The sequence below is a fragment of the Schistosoma mansoni genome, chromosome W (assembly GCF_000237925.1).
Source record: "Schistosoma mansoni strain Puerto Rico chromosome W, complete genome".
In the NCBI taxonomy this organism is placed as follows: Eukaryota; Metazoa; Platyhelminthes; class Trematoda; order Strigeidida; family Schistosomatidae; genus Schistosoma; species Schistosoma mansoni.
Window position 1 is genome coordinate 22,600,626 of NC_031502.1, and position 20,011 is coordinate 22,620,636.

At 36.6% G+C, this 20,011-nt stretch overlaps 1 protein-coding gene across 1 annotated transcript; it reads left to right on the forward strand.

Moving 5' to 3' along the window:
- Positions 1–4,885: 4,885 nt before the first annotated feature.
- Smp_152400 (putative anaphase-promoting complex subunit) lies at positions 4,886–19,269 on the forward strand (the record flags this gene model as incomplete). The annotated part of the gene is made up of 8 exons (XM_018789000.1): positions 4,886–5,809; positions 7,659–7,863; positions 9,412–9,710; positions 11,293–11,351; positions 11,541–11,681; positions 13,473–13,650; positions 16,639–16,965; positions 19,057–19,269. 8 exons carry the CDS (start codon positions 4,886–4,888, stop codon positions 19,267–19,269), a joined length of 2,346 nt encoding a protein of 781 aa, XP_018654487.1.
- Between the last annotated feature and the right edge of the window lie 742 nt (positions 19,270–20,011).

Below are 20,011 nucleotides of genomic sequence, written 5' to 3' on the forward strand. Positions count from 1 at the left end.
ACGCCCGAGAATAAGAGGTTTATGAACTGTAACACTTGAAAAATAAACTTTTGTAAGCTTATTTATGTCATCGAGACCTACTGACTTCAACTTTCTAACTGAAACGATGTACTTGGTACAAGCATTACCAACAAAAAGTCGTGTAAAGCATCGCTGAACAAATATGATCATTTTTCGACATGAAGTGAATTACTGGGACTCGTGAATAAAGATAGTATATAGTTATCAGAACCACCGAAGTTATTGGGATCCGAATCACAATGTTTGTTAATACTTGAGGTGAAATGAACGGCAGTTTTACAGACCGACTGAATGTGTCCCATTTTACTCCACTTAAGGAACTTGACGTGGAGAAAGGTACATGATATGCACTGCTGAGGAGTCCCATAATAGGACGAAACGGCCGTCCAGTGCTTCCAAATTTTCCATGGTGGTCTAACTTCAATTGACTCATGATTTCAACTATGAAAATACTAAATTCTCCACAAAACCCCTTCTGATCTATAAGGATACATGAATCAAGTTCGTACAAATACCAAAGTAATATAACTCTCAATAGTTCAATTTAGGAAGATTTGAGTTTCCTGTTTAAATGCCCACAAGAAAACGTGTCACTTTTGTCCTGTAGACTGTCACGGACGTCAGGGAGATCTTTAAAGTTGATAATCATTAAAAAGTCGCTGGAAACCTTGATAGATTCCCAAGGTTTTCGTGTTCACTCAGGCTGGACTTATAACTGTTTGAACGCTGAATTGAAGCCTGAATTTCCACATCTTGCTGATTAGTTGGAATGCATTGGAACGAGATTGTACAGGCTATACATTAAATCAGATCCATTTGATGACCAAGGTTGTTGGTCATCTTATTAAGTAACTTACAATCCCAGTTACCTATCTCAGATTGCTTAGGCGCCACGGTTGCATCTAGAGACGGTGGGCTTAATCACACCAGTTTATTGTGAGTTCTTAGCACTGTGGATTGTATGGCACTGTCGAGTCACACCATAACTTCTGTCAACGAAGATGAGGTGTTGAACCCCTGATCTTATCCGGTTGAGCCAAAATTCCGTTTTTTGTTACCAGTACCACAATATTGTGACACCATTCGCCATTGCATTGTGTGGGATCTTCAGTTTGTTGTTGAAATCCAGGGTCAAAGAGAATATCTAACGAATGTATGATGCCATTTATATTTGTTATTGTTGTTTTATCTGTTGTAATTGACATAAGGCCAGCATTGTTGTATAAGTGAATAATCATGCTATAATTGTTGGGCAAACAGATTCCTGTACCGTCGTTCGTTCACTAGTTATGGTTTGGTAGTCAGGGATAATTGACTACGAAGTATTTCATTCTCTGTATTGACGTCAATATTACAGCCGTGACACCCACATTAAAGTTGATCTGAGGTTCACCACTTTCGCGAATAAATTCCATATTTCATCTCATGTATTTGGTTGGTCATTGCTCCGGGAGACCAATGATATAACTTAACATGTTTCCGGCCTTTGCATTAAATGAACCACATACTCGCTTGGACTCTTAACTACTGTGTTCATTATAAGGTTTTGTTGTTAAATTCATTCATTTCTCATGTAACTATGCTTTTCCTCCAAAATAGTTCATACTATACGTAATGACCAATCAGCAGCTAGAGCGCTCATGCGTACTGTTGGTGACTGTAATGAAGTGTTTAATGAAAGTCACAATCAAATAGGGGGTTTAAAATCGCAAGGAAAATAATCAAGATGGATGAAAATGAGGGGACATACATGTAAAATATACTTTTAAAAAATTGTAAACACGGAGCAATAAGCTGAAACGAAAACTCAGTTAGCCATTAAATCTAAAGATTCGGAGTCTGACAATACATTAACCAGCAACATCTTTTAGAGTCGAAACGTGCCAACCCAGCGAAATCTGAAGCCAGGAGTAAAGACGTTCGAAGATATATTTGACAGGCTACCGATATGTCCAAAAGTGACTGATCTAAGCTGGCTAATGGTTGTAGTAGAAATTGTGCACAGCCTACTCACTTGTAATCTCGTAAGGATGCATGATATGACGCCTTCGGCAAGTGAGTCCATTAAAGCAAATAAGGTCAGCAGCAAATATCTAAGACTTAGAGAGCTATTGATTCTGGGGATTTATTTACTCCTACAATTCAAAAGAAACCCTAATGGAAACCAAGAGTTAGTTTCTGAGGAGACTTGCTGAATAAAAAGTCTTGGTTTTCCTGTGTCTAGACGCAGATAGTTCAACAAGTGTAAATAACATCAAGGTAATAACTTTGGTACACGAACCAAGTAATTACTTAAGGGAAAATAATGCCTAATATTGCATATAATATAACATCTTTAAGTACTAAACTACACCTAGGAGAGCACTCATAATCAATAAGATAGGGTTGAAAACTCAGAACACCACGCGTGAACCTTTTCTAAATAGGTCTACACACTGAAGAACCAACTACTTGTCGAAAAATAAAAGTTTTCACTGACTTCTCTAAGGTAAGTCCTAACAACTACTATCCTGGTAAAGGAGTTGAAGAAGAACACTTCAAATGCATTTTGCGTTAATGACTACTTTTGCCATTAGCGAACGGTTTGCTTTTCTAGTTCCCAAGCGGCTGAAACAACCTCCGTCGAAACTTGCTTCCGATTGACTTAGAGAGCGATCTCCCTCAAGTAACCGCAATGAGCTCAAATACCAGCTTAAACTGCATTGATGATGAGAACACGGCGAACACAACACTCCATTTTACGTAAATACAACTTGTCGCAATCACCACGGAGTTCTTCCCAACACTTTAAAAGATAAACACGGCCACACGTTGAAGTCAGCAATGTCGTTGTACCTCATCCTTCGGGAGTGATAAAAATCTGTAAGATCAAGTTCAGAAACAAGCAAACAAGTGGGTGATAGGTCTAAAGCATATATCTTACGAGGACAGACTCTAGCACGTGAGGTTATTCTCGTTAAACTGTAGCGGAATAAGAGGTGATCTTATAATGGAATACAAGTCAGGTACGCCAAGCTACCCCAACTAGAGTATATAATCTGAATATCATCACCACACTCCTCACGGTGAGTCTTGAAAGATTTCATATCAAAAAGCAAACACTCCGAATGTGCTCTTCCTTCTTATTGTTAAGAAATGCTCCCATTTGAAATGTTCTCCGAGAGGAATTGACCACAACCTCCCCAGGATTATAGCTTCGAGAGAGACTTGACAGCATGTTCTAACCCATGGATTACCATCTCCCCACTGAACTATCTGTACCTGATGCGTGTCTCATAAATTATCAGCAACTACTTCCCATGACACTTAGGTTATCTCTTTATTAGTTTCACGTTGCCACCAACTGACTACCTGACTAGTAATTTGATAGCTTCTGGTATCAAGAAAACCTACTGCATTTAGATAGACTTCCTCAATTACAAAACATGTAACTCAACAAATAACTACCTTGACTATAATAATTACAGTTGAGTGGGTATGCTGTCACACAGTGGACATAACCAAATACCTTGGAACTCTTCAGAACCAACAAAAGGCAAGTTCAAAGAAATAAACAGGTTTATATAAGCTAATAACAAATATATTAGTGATACTTGAAATATACTACCTTGCTTGACGAAAAGACCATTCATAAATTCCAGAAAAATGAGTTGACATCGATTTGTTTCCGCTTAGTAAAGCTTGTCGTCTGAAATGAATTTTTTATTGGAAAGTTATTCTAGGTATCCTTCAGTAATAATGATGTTTACAAATCATGTCAGCTAATGTGTTCAGTCACGATTTCTAGTGATAATTTGAAACAAAGTTATGACCTTTACCCTTTGATTGAGTCCAATTTCGAAGTGTGTGTCCGTGATAATTGTTCTTCTGAAACAAAGCACTAAAACTTACCAATCAGAATTCAGCGCATAATTCATTGTTGCACATTGAAAGATGACAGTTTGTGACAAAGACGTTAGTAATAAATCACATATAGAGGTCCACTCTTCGTATTAAAAGTGCGTATCCATTGCAAATGTATTACATTTCTGCCATAAACTGTTTCATAACCTAATATTTCTCCCGTCAGCTAAAATATAGTTCAAGGTCACCTATATGTACGATTATGTCGATAAACTGATATGTCATTGACGACTACCATGATATATACTTCGATTTTTTTCCTAAGATTATCAGTCTAAATACAATGTGTGTTCTGAATCCCAGAGCTCAGCCATTTCACGAGTAAACAGTCATAAGAAAAATGGCGAGACTATATATTATGGACAAGCTAATCAGAACTAGAGTAACGGTTCTTCAATTTTTAATGAATCCTCTCTCCCCCACTTTGAAACCATAAAACACGGGTTTTAATCCTGTATGGCCTGATAAGACCTTAAATGCTCTCCCCATGGGAATTACTAGTCTAAGTGCACTTAGACCATAGTCTCATGAGACTATGGAGCTAATGGTTATGCGGTTTTTCATAAGTATCTGAACAAGAAGAGCAATTCAAATAATCTTTTGTGCTCTCATCCATTAAAGTGGATAATTTACATATTAGCGATCCCAATCCACTATGTATGACATGACATATTTGATGGAAAAGTATGATTAAAGAGCGCCCTTTCATGGTTACATTGGCTTTCTATAAACAGTCAACTCGGTAAGCTGTATAATGGGCTGTAGACTTAGTGGTTAAGGACTAAGTTATTGGAAATAGGTGGCTGAGAAAACCACCTGCCTAAACACTGACGCAAGCTTCTATTCTCAAGCGCAGCATTTACCAGGATTGATGTAAAAGTATATTTCAGCAATATTTAATAATTAACGCTTTTTACCCTTACAGGTCTCATCAAATGTCTTATATTGTCAACAGACAGCTATGAGTAGTTCACTGCACAATGATCTGCGTGGAGTTTTTGGTTGCGATGCTATAGATTCTTGTTTTTGTAAAGAATTATTTTTCGAACAAATAGTATATTTCTTACAAACTTCAAGCTTAGCATCACAACTCTCTACGCTGGTAGAAGAATGTAATTGTCTGGTGAATATTTCTACTATCAATCTTTATCATACTCTTGATGATGATAACGATCTCCTGAGGTTGCTGTGTTTGTTCATAAAATTGATTGATAATTTAAATGACGAGTTGAGTGCATATCTTGGATCTATTCTTGATTCAAGCTTGGAATCGATAATGAATGATAATAGAATAATGAGCGATGTACAATGCCTTGTTACATCTGTGTTAAGCTCATTGAAATGTGAAAATTTCTTACAACCATTATGGCATAGTTATTTGTGTTTAGAACTTGAGTCAGCTGAAATGGATACTGAAGAGTCGAATATATTCTCTTCCATCATTTGTCCAAACATTACAGACAGGAAAATGCAAATTTTGTTATCAGCTCGGAATTTAACACATAATCGTTCCCTAATCACCTGGAATAATTTATATCGACATTTATGTGCACCTTATATTAAAGAAGCTCTATCATATAGAACCAAGTTATTATGTTCCGAAAATTATACTGAGCGATTTCTAGATTCAATAATAAAATATAAAAACTGCGTACTGAAAAAGGTTCTCATACCTAGGCTGTTTTCAAGAAAAAGTGATATACATGAGATCAATGCAGAGCTATCGGATGAAATTGTATATAAGACATTCTATTTAGTTCATAAACCTGATATGTTTTCATTAGTCATTGAATACCCAGATTCTGTTGCTGCTCTTATGGACCTGGGTAAATGTTTAGATCATCTCCCAATACGTCAAGATTTGATTACTCACCTAACCGAAGAAGTAAGTTGTCCAATTTTTCGTTGTTCTTATTTCTCTGTAAATATGGACTTGCTCTCCATGTGTAATGTATCCAATTGTCGACCAGATGTTTAATTCCGATAACTAAACGTCCTGAGGGATTACGTTCCGCTGAATCATTTTATTCACTTAAGAAGTTGGGAAAATAATAAATGTAGAGTATACCGTTGGTTGTTGAAATGTAACTGTCTCATTAATTCGGCTCTTTAAAAGTTTGCAATATTCATCACGGTAAAGCAAAGTCATGAATGGCTTAATGGCTATAAACGACTATGATGAGTACGTTCAAAACTTCCCATTCGTAGCAGGATCATAAGACGCCAATTAGCATTCAAATCAATATTGTGCAACTCGTCTGTTTAGTTTCTCTAGGAACGTGAGTACAAATTCTTCTGTCACAATTTAGAAAGCGCTTCACTAACTGTGAACTAGGCATGTGATTCATCCTAACCATCATAGCTGCTTTCGTGTTGTTGCCACTAAATTCGAGCAATTCGACAGGTGTAGTGGTGTTCTATTGTCTTCTAGTCGAAGAGTGCAAAACTCAATGTATCATAGCACTACACACATAATTCATTAATCATTCCATAAAGCCGCTAACTGCTGGTTCCAGCCACGTAAAATGATTTACGCTTTTTATTTAAGGTTTACACATTAACTGTAACGTGACCGTAAAACAGTAGAATAGTTCGGCTAAGAAATCTCTCCTCGATGATTCCACTGGAAATTATGCTATAGGTCATTGTCGATAACAAACATAAATTAACATCCTAAGATGATATTTGAGATTTCACAGTTTTGAAGACATCTTTTTCTGAAATACTCTTGTTTTTTGTCTCAGTAGATGTTAAATGCTGAGATAGAACCGATGTACACCCCCAAATGCCCTGGTACGGCCGAGAGTGGGGAGAGTCCGCTCTCCCTCTCGAAATGCTCTCACATGGCCACGCGAATATATAGCCTCTGCCAGGGAAGTCCTACTCACTGCCTTCTCGTGGCATTACTGTTGCTTACGAAATTGAGAGAACGGAAAGCGAATGTCCGGCGCTTTAACCGGGTTGGCGGATACGGAAAGTTCACCTAGGGGAGTTGGAAAACCCTGATTCCAAACCAATGGTGCACATGGGCTCCAGTATCCTGAGGGAACAAATGGCGTATGAACCAATCGTTGGTCACCGGCTACCATGGGACTGCATCTCCTCACGATGCTCCACTGCCTTGTGGATCAGACCTTTAGGTCTAAGGTCGGGGTGTGGCCCCCTAAGAAAACCACCCGCTTCAGTTTGGGCACCTGGGCAGTATCACAGCCCTCACACAAATCGAATGAGATTTGTGCGACGTATATGTATCTGGTGCTTCCTTGTACCAATATTTATGTGTTTAAATAATAATATCCAATATAACAGTTTCCATGTAACTGACTGACACACAACTTTTCATTGCCAGACCAATTTTACAACGTTGTTGAATTTGTGATTCATATCAAAACATACTATTCCTAAGTTTAGTCGCTTAAAGTCTAATTTTACCAGCAATAACAATACTTGCACTCACATAACTATCTAAACACACCAATTCTTTACTTTATGAGTACAGACACTGACTCCTTCCCGTCTTATTAAAGTAATTTATACTTAACTAATATAACGCATCAGTATGAATAAGGCTATTTTCATCAGACATCAGAACCTTTTGATCCAGACTGTTCATTGGTTTACAACTAACAGAGTATTGAATGTTTTGTATCTAGTCAGAATCAGTTTATCTTTTAATATATCATCTTAATATGAACATGTTTCTCCGATATACTAATTAATTCTAACTTACTTAGGTTCAGCAACGATTATTACATCCAGGTGTTCATACTGAACAAATTTTAGCTGCTTACAATTACTTAGTACGCGCTTTACGTTTAGTCGATAATACATTTCTGGTACAAGATATAGTTTGTAAACCAGTCTCAACATGTCTTCGGCAAAGAGAGGATGCAGTTCGTTGTATAGTTGATAAATTAATATCTGGCCCAGAAACCGATGGTGAAGACGATGAAATTAAGGCTGAAGCATACACTGATACAACTACAGAACTTCATCAAGAATTATTATTACCTAAACCATTGGAAGTTGAACCATTGGATGGTGGTGAAGATAGTGATGCTGATATTGTCTATGAAGGTGAGTTAGCATTGTTAATAAGCAATGACCAAATATATGTCTTCGTATACATTAAGTGTGAATGAAATCATAGTCGTTTGCGATAAACCTAATAAAGTAGTTAACTGTCCGCTAAAGAAAATTAATACACTTTGAAACCATACTGATCTTTCATGTAAATGGGATATATGTAACTGAATTCCCCTCATATATAATTATCTGTAGAAGATATAGTTGTTTCGCCAAATGCTTTAAAAAGCCTACATGGGCGGGGTTTTATCTCAGTTTTCATAGTTTGATCAAGGAGTCATTCAACAGAACTTGTTTACTTGGCTATAAACCACATTTTGTATTGATCAGTGATACTACCCTGTTAATTAAACAGCCAAAGCATATTTCGAACGCTAGACATCTCGTTAAAATCGGAATGCTCTAGTCATTAAACTACTTCTTCGATGTTACATTCACAGGGTCATGAGTGATATTCAAATGTTTTGTAGTAAATAAATTATTGTAAATCACTCAATTTAATTGTAAAGTAAGTCATAAATTCACCTTCCGTCGAAATGTCTAAAGGCAATCTACTAGACGCTTTGAAATAGTATCTTATATAACATAATTCGCGAAAGGTAACTGCTTCATCGAAAATTCCAAATTCAGAAACTAACAGTCGAATTTAGGAGCGTTAAATTATTAAATACATTCAGTCAGCACTAAAACTAAGAAAATTAGCGTTGAATACTCCTCAGTAATAAATTACTATCAACATATCAGTTCTATAGGAGGTCGGTCGCTTCCTCAATGGCTTAGTAGTAACGTCTGTGGCTTTAAAAAACCTGAATCCCACAGGAAGGTCGGTTCCCTCAAAATTGCAGAAGTGCCCTGCTGATGATTCCTAACTAGAACGAAACTTATGCCTGGGGTTCTCGCAAATTGTTACCAATTTTTAAGCAAACAATACTTGGGTGTCATGTCACGTAAACAAGAGGCTACATCTCACTATACTTGTTAGAATTTGACCAGTTATAACAACTAGATATAATATCTGTTACTGCTCGGCGTAAGAGTTCCATGTAAGATCTCTGTCCTATAAGTTTATTTATTTATTTGAACACATAAATATTGGTACAAAGGAGAACCGAATAAATATTTGCCACACAAGTCACTTGATTTGTGTGTGGGCTGTAATACTGCTCGGGTGCCCAGACCAAAGCAGGTGTCCTATAAGAGGTTAGTCGGGGCTCAAGTGATTCATCGGTTATGTATATGTATGACTTGTTCACCTTTGTATACCATATTATGAACGTTCCATTTATACAGAGTTAATCCGCACATTCATTATAATCACCGTTTTATTTTTTTACGTCAAAATAAAAAGTACAATATGTATTCATCTCAATAATATTAATATATCTCTTCTTTTGATAACAGACCCACCATTTGACTCCGACATACATTCTGCTAACTCAGATAAACATTTTCTTTTGGAAAGTGATTGGAAACCAGATCCTATTGAAGCTTTATGTCAGCGAGGATCTTGGCGTCGTAAATTAGATCTTTTAAGCATGTTAGTCAGTATTTATGGAAGTAAGAAAGCATTTTTAGTTGAATACAAACAATTATTGAGTCAACGTTTATTACGACAGAGAAGTTTTCATACAGCAAGAGAATTAAGAAATTTGGAGCTGTTAAAACTTCGTTTTGGCGAACAGAATTTGCATGAATGTGAAGTAAGTCATTTGGTGTATGAGCTTGATTTTTTTTCCACTCCTCTTTGACATTATGTTAGCACTAAACACTATTGCTTTCAGTATTCGCTATCGAATTTCTCTGTGATTACAAAATTATACATATATACATATATATATATATATATATATATATAACGACGAAAATTTTCCGTAACTTATCCCATATCTGATTTGTTTATTAACGTCTGTACAATTTTTTTAGCGCCTATCAAGAAAGCAAATACATGCGGAACTTAGGGATTTCAAGCTACACTAATGGGTAGACTTGAAATCATCTGACCAATCTATTAAGCTACATTGTAGGCTTTTACAACTTTGTCCAATACATGAACGAACTAATGTCATGATAACGTTATTTAACAAACTTTGGGTGTACCAATCTTATCCTGATTTGTTACAATACACTTGTCCAGTCTTTGTTTTTATATTTCCTCCTATAAAGTTTCTTAAAAATCTGGTTATTCGGCAACCTCGTCAGTGAACACTTTTTGTGGTGGAAATTGAGGATATTCTTAACGATAGTTAATCCTTATTTGCATAAGTACTACAATACCAGACCAAGGAACAAAACTAGAGTAACGTTCATGAGGTCAATGAACAAACTATAAGCTCTGTATTCGATGCTTTTAATTATCAGGACGGTTCTTTTAGTGAGTGAGTGTGATTTTACTCTATGTATTTGACAAGAAATAAGTTCTGGTCTTTTGGAAGTAAACTCTAAGTGTTAAGACCATATCAGTAGTTTGAGGACTACGTTGCCATGATACTGTTAATAATATTGGGGTTTAGCTCATACACTTCCTTCTTAATAGTCAGTGTCATCCTTTGTCAGACTAGAAGTTTGGCTTACGGCCTGAAACAGGACCTTGCATATATCTATTCTTATGTTTGGTTGCCTTGTGTTATAATTTTTCTTATTACGACCCAACTATTCCTGTTGCTTAGTATTCTTGGACACGAATTCACTCGACAAGTCCCCAAATCAGAACACGGTTGAACAAGAAAGAAATTATATTCCGAATAACAAGGGGTAGATAAAGTAAAAACTACATTAAGAAAGACGTTAGTATATTTATAGTTTTCACATGATAAGATTCTAGAGTCTTCTCCAAGCATCGACTAGCACTGATTAGCTAATTCTTATCCAATCAGCGTGCACCAACACAATCGTGCATGGAATTGCTTTAATCCAATCTATATCCCCTTGTTACTTTCGATGTATATCGTTTTGGAGTTGTAACTGCGACTTACTACTCTTATTAGCGACTTATCATTACAGAGTCTGTATATCAATGTAACTCATACGTTTTATTTGCATAAGCTGTCATTCACCATTCACGTTTAATATACAGTTAAATGGCTCTTTTGTGGTATTAGATGAAACGATCTTTTTATTGTTATCCAATCATTCATCCGAACCTCTCCCATCTACGTCTATTCTTACACCTGTAAATAACAGTATTGTTCGATTTCACATGATTTACCTCAAAATTTAACAGTAGACAAAGTTAATGTCTTTAAATTCTAGTCTTATCCACGTTAAATGTTTTCTCACGTATAGGTTATGCTTAAAGATATTCGAGATTCGAAACGAATTGCTAATTTAGTATCAGAAGCTACGTCAACTAATTCAAAAGAAAAGCATTTAGATCAAACAGATAAGTTGTTAAACAGTCCTACTCTTGCTTCTGATGGCAACGAAATCATAGAATCAGATGAGACGCAGTTAAAAGTTGATTGTTTGGAGAATAAAGCAACGTCTATCGTATGTGTTACTGGCGCTACTATGACTTCCATTACTACTGCCAGTAATTTAAGCAATAATAATGTTAATAATATTGCTTTTCCGCTATCTGCTTACATTTTATCTATTCATTATTGGCCAGAATTGCTTGATGATAAATTTAAAATACCTGAAGATTTCCGTCCAGTATTTGAACATTATGAACAGTAAGTAGTATATTGGATCAACAAATTTAATTCAGATTTATGTATTGTATGTATATTTAAAGTGCTTATTATTAATCCATGTTATGTATTTGTATTATGAAAGGACTTTACATCAAAATGAAGATTATTTCTGGAATTCAACAATATGTAAAAGCGGATTGGAGTTCACTTGACTTTAAAAAATATATTAATTCTAGCCAACTTTATATTGTCTAACTGTGTTTTACGACCGAATCGCTTATCTCAAAGTAACACTCATAATCTTTCTAGCAGTATATTTCTCATTATTCTTCAACTTCCTGTAATCTATGGTTTTAAACCCATAACGTACATAGAATAGATAAATGGTGGTGGCTAGCAGTAGAATCCAAGACGCGCGTTTTGTCATATCTGGAACTCGACAGTCGAATGTACCCGAATCCCAGATTTGATGTCCACTATGGGACTCAAACCCTACCGCATTATCCACTTAACTAATGATTCTAGATAACCAATCAAGTGTGCAATGAGTATGTGATTTAATTCAATTTGAAATGGATTGGACTATCCTGTTGGTTCTTTTTTGCTGAAAGTTAATCAATTTTGTTTGCTATATGACCATCTTGTGCGGATTTTCCTGACCTATCTATTTTACATCAGCTTGTGTCTTAATGGCTATATTGAGGCAATCGGCACAGGATCCCTAATGCCAACCTCAACTGATTACATTTCAGTCAAAAATATCAACAACTGGATAATCCAAACCATTCCAAAGTCAATCAATAACGCCTCGTTAAGTAGATTCGGTCAATTACTAATAAAGGTATACTTTCATGCAAATGAAATATTCAATAAACCCTACTCACCAACTCCCCTTACTTGTGATATAAAAAGCAAGAATAAGGCTTGAGTGCCCAAACCGAAACAGGTGGCTTTCTTAAGGGGCCACTTCCCAAGCTTTCCTTCAGAGATATAATCCATAGGGTAGTGGAGCAACGTTAGGAGATGCAGTCCCATGGCAGCCGGTGGCGAACAATAGTTTCATACGCCTTTTGTTCCCTCAGGATCCTGGAGCCCGTGTGCACCATTGGTTTGGAATCAGAGTTTTCCTACTCCCCTAGGAGGCTCTCTGTGTCCACCAACCCGGTTAAGGCGCCGGACATTCGCTTTTCGTCCTCTCAATTTCGTAAGCAGCATCCCTTCAGCTACAAAGCAGTGACTAGGACTTCCCTGCCAGTGGCTGTATACGCGTGGCCATGTGAGAGCGTTTTGAGGGGAATAGCGGACTCTCCCTACCGTCGACCGTGCCAGGGCATTCAGGATCTTTTTTAAATGATTAGTTTGGCTATTGAGATCAAAATTCATATTGATTCTGTTAGTTGGGACTGTTTTTAACACGTTCTTGTTGTATAGTCAATAATTTTCCGAGTAGAGGAACTAATTGATATTTGACTGTTATTATTCTTTTATGCTAGTTGTATCAATAGTTGTGGTGCCTCATATTGGGTAACTTTTGGAATTCATACTTGTTTCATTGTCCCTCTATTACACAATTGAAATAAATATTAACTCCATTGCATATAAGTTCTGAGGCATCTGTGTGTTTGTGTGTCAGTTTCACTTCGTTTCAATGTCATCTATTAAGTATATTTAACGTAGAATTTTAGCATAGTATATATCAATTCAAGAAGAATCATGTTTTGATAAATATTTCATAAAACAAGGTTAGAATTGATTGAATTCTTGTAGTCTAAACCAATCAGTAACAACCTAAGCTTCATGTATCTCATTGGAAATTTTTTTTTATTTTAGATGTTTCCAACGTCTAAAAGGCAACAGAACACTCGTTTGGATGCATAAACTGGGTCTAGTTAATATCGACCTTACACTTGGCAAACGTAGCGTGAAAATTGATGTTACACCGTTGCAAGTATCAATTGTTCATCTATTCACAAAACAACGTACCTGGTATATAAGAGATTTAGCTCAAGTAAGTAAATCTGTTTCTTACTAGTTAACTTAAAGTTCTCCCCCAAAATAATCAATCCGATATCAGTTTTTATTTGGAAGTTCATTTGCTTTTTTATGAATGTTTACCACACACTCCAATCAGCTAGCCTTTAAAATTCTGAGCAAGACTCATCATTTTCCTGAAAGACTGTACACATCCGTTGTTGCTCTTCAAAGTGAACATAACCTAGTGACTAGAGAATCTAGGCGAGTGAATTTGAAGTATTGGATACGTAACTTCGGAAACAAAATAGGCTTTAAAGGCGATTGAACACGTCTCTGTCAAGTCCTGTGGTGCATTCTTTCCTACTTTGTTTGTCTCAGTAGGCTATGTTGTGGAGTTACTGGACTCGAAGCTACTACTTTCATGTACTACTCTTACATTTACTCTTGGCATTTATGTCTGAGTAATCTCATGGTATTTGACAGGGAATTATGATTTCATACAAAAAATAATTTGTGAGTTTATTTGTTACAACAGACAACGATCAGCCACCCCGCTTTCGATACAAAAAATATAATTTGATGGAATACAAACAAGCCTTCTTATCCATGTGTAGTTTTTTATCAGCTGTCAACCAAACTAAAATTAATGGAACTTTCAAATTAAGTTAATTAGTCTGTTCTAATAGTGTAGATTATTATATATTCTTATTTGGTATGTATGTTTGTAAAGTGATTATGGACCGATAAATTAAATATTTGTTCAGTTTCTTCAATTTACGTCTCTTCAAGCTAAATCATCAATTTCTACTGTTGCCCAACTTCGAGATCAGCAGGCTGGATTCTGTGAGGATCGGTCGTGCACAGACCAAACCGCGACACTACGGATCATCGCTGAACAATCAGTTGAATGAAACTCGTCACTATACATCAACTTCATTGACTGTGAGAAGGCTTTTGACAGTGTGGATAGCAGGACCTCATGGAAACTTCTTCGACACTATGGTGTGCCCGAAATCGTCTACATCATACGGAAACTATACGACGGACTACAGTGGGAAGTCGTGCATAGAGGACAGCTGACAGACGCACTCCGTGTGAGGACCGGAGTCAGACAAGGCTACCTACTCTCCCCCTTCTTCTTTCTTCTGGTGGTCGACTGGATTATGAAGGCCTCCACATATGAAGGGAAGCACATAATACAATGGTTAGCTTGTATACAACTAGACGATTTGGACTTCGCAGATGACCTGGTCCTTCTATCTCATACATACGAACAAGTGCAAATGAAGACAACTAGTGTGGCATCAGCTTCTGCATCAGTAGGCCTCAACATACACAAAGGAAAAAGCGACATCCTCAAATACAACACAGAGAGCACCAACCCGATCACACTTGTTGGAGAAACTCTGAAAGATGTGGAATCTTTCACATACCTGGTCATCAAGGATTCGATGCAGACGTAAAGGCGAGGAGTGGCAAAGAAAGGGTCGCACTACTACAATTGAAGAACATATGGGACTCAAAACAACTGTCGACCAATATCAAAGTCAGAATCTTCAATACGAACGTCAGGACAGTCCTACTGTACGGAGCGGAAACGTGGAGAACTACCTCCAAATGCCCTTGTAAGACCGAGGCTGAGAAGAGTTCTTTATCCCTCTCGAAACGCTCTTACATGGCTACGCGTATACAGCCACTGCCAGGGAAGTCTTAGTCACCCGGACAGTATCACAGCCCACACACAAATCAAGTGACTTGTGTGGCGCATATGTATTTGTTGCTCCTTTTGTGTCAGTATTTATGTGTTCAAATAAATAAATAAATAAACTACCACAATCGTCATCAAAAATGTACAAGTAATTATAAACAGTCGTCTACGCAGCATACTCAATATCCGTTGGCCGGATACCATCAGCAGCAGCCTACTGTGGGAAACGACAAACCAGCTTCCAGCTGAAGAAGAAATTAAGAAAAGACTCTGGAAGTGGATAGGACATACATTACGGAAATCACCAGGCAAGCCCTAGCCTGGAATCCTAAAGGAAGCGGAAAAGAGGGAGGCTGAAGAACACACTACGTCGGAAATCGGAAGCAGACATGAAGAGGATTGCCCAGGACAGGGTTAAATGGAGAGTGCTGATGGTCGGCTTATGCTCCTCGACGAAGGTTAACAGGCGCAAGTAATTTCTACTGTTAATCCTTATCCATCAGTCAAAGATATGTTGTTCATTGTGACTTCAGTGTGGTCAAAGTATTTGAATTTTAATCATTTAGTTATAAGTTCAAACTCTCTGCTTCTCTTATTTTGATTTTACCATTCGAAATACTACTACTAGCCATCACACTTACAATTTGGCTCAGAATTTAGCACTGCTATATTCTACTATCTGGTAATTCCTGACCACGATTACTGTTCTCGTCTTTTCTCAAATCAAAACGAGGAAACAAAAATAGATAATTCACTGATAAGTCAAGTCAGCTAATTTGTTTTCGCACACATTAGGTAGTTGGGCAAATTATTGATTGAGCGACCATTCAAAATTATGCGTAAATGATTACTGTGGTTGCTGAATAGATCAGTTTTCTTCTGCAGTCTTGTCCTTTTCTTTTGGTCAGCATAGGAGTCCCGTTCCATTCCAAAAAGTAGCAGTTATTCCTCAGTTATAATAAACAGTCGTACCAGTTGTAGTAATCAGTATTTAGCTGAAGTCACGATAATGACATATCAATCTACTTTTAAGTCGTTACAGATACAGTAGTAAAAACATTACATTTTAGGTAGAATTGACCAAGAAATCTCGATTCGTCCAACAACACCGATTGGTTGAGTGCATGGATCAATCAACAACTTATCACGATCTGAGTCTGACTAAAAAATGGAATATTCAGGGTCCTATCCTGCTAACAAATATACAAGTCTAATTTATTGATTGTTTAGTTATATTTATACACCATTTACTTGTTTTCGTTACTATTGTTGAAGCACTTATCTCCCACCTTCTGTTTTTTTAAATTCCTCTAGAAACTAGAAAGTCAAATCTCCACTATTCGTACTAGTCTATATATGTTTATTCAGTTAGGATTTATACGACTATCTGATTCACATGATAGTAATAACCATGTAAATTTTACGAGTGAAAATCTAGAAATCTATGGAGTTTGTGACGAGACAGATACTACTAATTCAGATGAAAGGTTAAGTAATTCAAACAGTAAAAATTATTCAAATGACCCTGAGAAAATTGATTCAAACACTATTGAAGCAACAAATAATTGGATGTTTACATCACAAGATCATTCTGATTCACTTGTAGCCAGTGTTAGAGAACGTAAAGAGAAAGAATTACAAGTAAGTATTAACAATACTCATATTAATTTGTACAATATGTGTTATAACATTCCTATTATATTCCATATTGGTTCATTAGTTTACATAGTCAAGTTACACTTGTTTGAAAGGTGTAGACACATTCAATAGAACAGTATTAGTACCATTAAATGTACAAGTTTAATTTCCTTTGAATACACATTCATGTACTTTTAATAAAACATCGTTGCGCTACTGACTCACCGTTCAAAGGGTAGTGTCCTTAATAAATATCCTGTACACAGGACACACTAAACTGTGCAATCATCTACCTTCCTCCCTTTAAATCGACCAACAACCTTGTTAGATAGAATAGCTCACTTTTGTTATCCCTTTTTAATTGCACTATTTGATGACACCGTAAAGTAAGGTTATTAGAAATGCATGACGATGGTATTGGCTTATGTTACCTCAACGTCGTCGAACTGCTTGATAATATAATTAGTGAAATCAAACCTCACCAATTAGCGACCACTCTTCGGAAGTGTGGTGCTTCTTTGAACCATCAAATTTCGAAAGTACTTTTGTATGCTTTAAACGACTTGTACTCGTTTTTACACTTGAAATTCAATCATTTAGAAACGATTGAATGTGATCTCCGGTGACATATAAAAATAATCTTCAAATAACGAAATTCACTAACACACCATTCTAACTTATAGTTAAAGCGTCACATTTATCAGGCTGTAAAATATCAATAAAAGTATTTTGCTGCATGTGCGTTTGCTTTTTTTACTTGTAAATCGTCCCTATGAATCGTTGCTTTTATTTGACAGTACTAAAACCAAGCAGTTTGTTTAGAGAAACTAAAGGTTATCCTTCGGTGCCTTAACTTATATCCCGTATGAGTTCTCAAGGACTTTCGTAGCGATTATTTCCCTACCATTGAAGTTATTCGGAAGTAAAGAATTGGTCATCTGAATGGTGCTTGTATTTATTTATTTATTTGAACACATAAATATTGGTACAAGGAAGCACCAGATACATATGCGCCTCACAAATCTCATTCGATTTGTGTGAGGGCTGTGATACTGCCCAGGTGCCCAAACTGCAACAGGTGGTTTTCTTAGGAGGTCACACTCGGAGCCTTTGACCTAAAGGTCTAACCCACAAGGCAGTGGAGCATCGTGAGGAGATGCAGTCCCATGGTAGCCGGTGACCAACGATTGGTTCATACGCCATTTGTTCCCTCAGGATACTGGAGCCCATGTGCACCATTGGTTTGGAATCAGGGTTTTCCAACTCCCCTAGATGGACTTTCCGTGTCCACCAACCCGGTTAAAGCGCCGGACATTCGCTTTTCGTCCTCTCAATTTCGTAAACAACAGTAATGCCACGAGAAGGCAGTGAGCAGGACTTCCCTGGCAGAGGCTATATATTCGCTGGCCATGTGAGAGCATTTCGAGAGGGAGAGCGGACTCTCCCCTCTCTCGGCCGTACCAGGGCATTTGGAGGCTGGTGCTTGTATAATGATTATGAAATATATAAAACACAACTGTCCGTGTTTATTGGTTATATGTACTTGTCCCCTCATACAAAAGGTTGGATATTTGATTTATAATGCGTCAAAATTGCTCTCAAATAAGTTAGATACGTTTCGGTAATAAGAGGTAAGGGAGGGGGATAATTGTTCTTGTTATGAATATTTGTTTTATTTCATTTTAAGCACATAAATCCTAGTACTAATAAGTCACAAAACCTGTGCCACACAAATGAAGTAATAATATAAAGAATCAAAAGAGAAAGTGGCAGTATTATCAATAAATAAATGGACAGAAATAGTACTCGATAAAAGATAGATTTCAGTTTAAAATACAACTAGGATACTATTTCCAGTTAAGAATGCTCATCCTATTTTGTTTATCATTGAAACAGAACTTACATGCCTCGATGCAAAAAAAGGTGGATATTGATAACAGGTGAAAATTTATTTATAAAATGTACCGTACTTTAGTTCATGTGTAACAACGCATATTTTTGCACGTTATTGCATTGTTTATGACTGACTGATGGTACATTAAACTATATATATAGCTAGATTTTTGTTTCGATTTTATATTTACTCTTATTTAGGTATTTTGGTCTTATATCACTGCTATGTTAACCAACCTTGGAAGTTCGTCATTAGATCGAATCCATTCAATGCTTAGAATGTTCGCACTCGGTTCTACATCCAGTTTAGGATTCAACAGAGATGAACTACGCCGATTTCTAGATAAGAAAATTAGAGAAGGCCAACTGAGTTATGATGGTGACATGTATAAATTAACAATCCCTGACGTGTAAATACTTTAAGCGTATTGTACAAATAAATATATTCTAAAATCTTTGTAATTTGAAATTACTGTGTATTTCTTCATTATCGTTTAATAACAAAAGTATAAACTTTCTTGGGGTTAGACAAGGTAGCGAATCGCCCTGTATTTTCCTATGTCTGTGAAACACAATCTATGAAAGGAGACGCGCATGAACTGCAGATTCCCAATTATTTTCGGAGCACTTTCCGGGTATCGCGAGTAAGCATGGAGATGACTAATAACTTGTCCTGTTTCTTTGCTGTTTTCATACAGAAGAAATCTATCTAGGCTATTTATAGTATGTTGTAATTGACAACTGTTAAATACACAACAAGCATTTAGGTTTTCGTTCATAACAGTTCAGTCCACCTTTTCGTTTGAAAAAGCAATTATCTGTGTTTTCAATAGACCAAGGGATGACGATGCTGTGGACAAATTGTCGTACTTGACAAGACCAGATGAAAGACTTCTTTGATCTAATTATCTTATTTTATAGGACACGATAGAAACCTTGCAAATATGCTATTCAAAAAGGTGGGTTTTCAACGTATTTTGTTAATTATAAGTCTCCTGATATGTTGTCTGAATTTAGTACCGATAAGCTTGGTCGACCAGAAATCGACTGTATAACAAGTATACGTAGTTGGCTAAAAAACATATTTCATTTTTACGGGATGATACGCCAAGAGGCAGACGTATACAGTCAATTTGGCTTAATCAATAAGATCTCT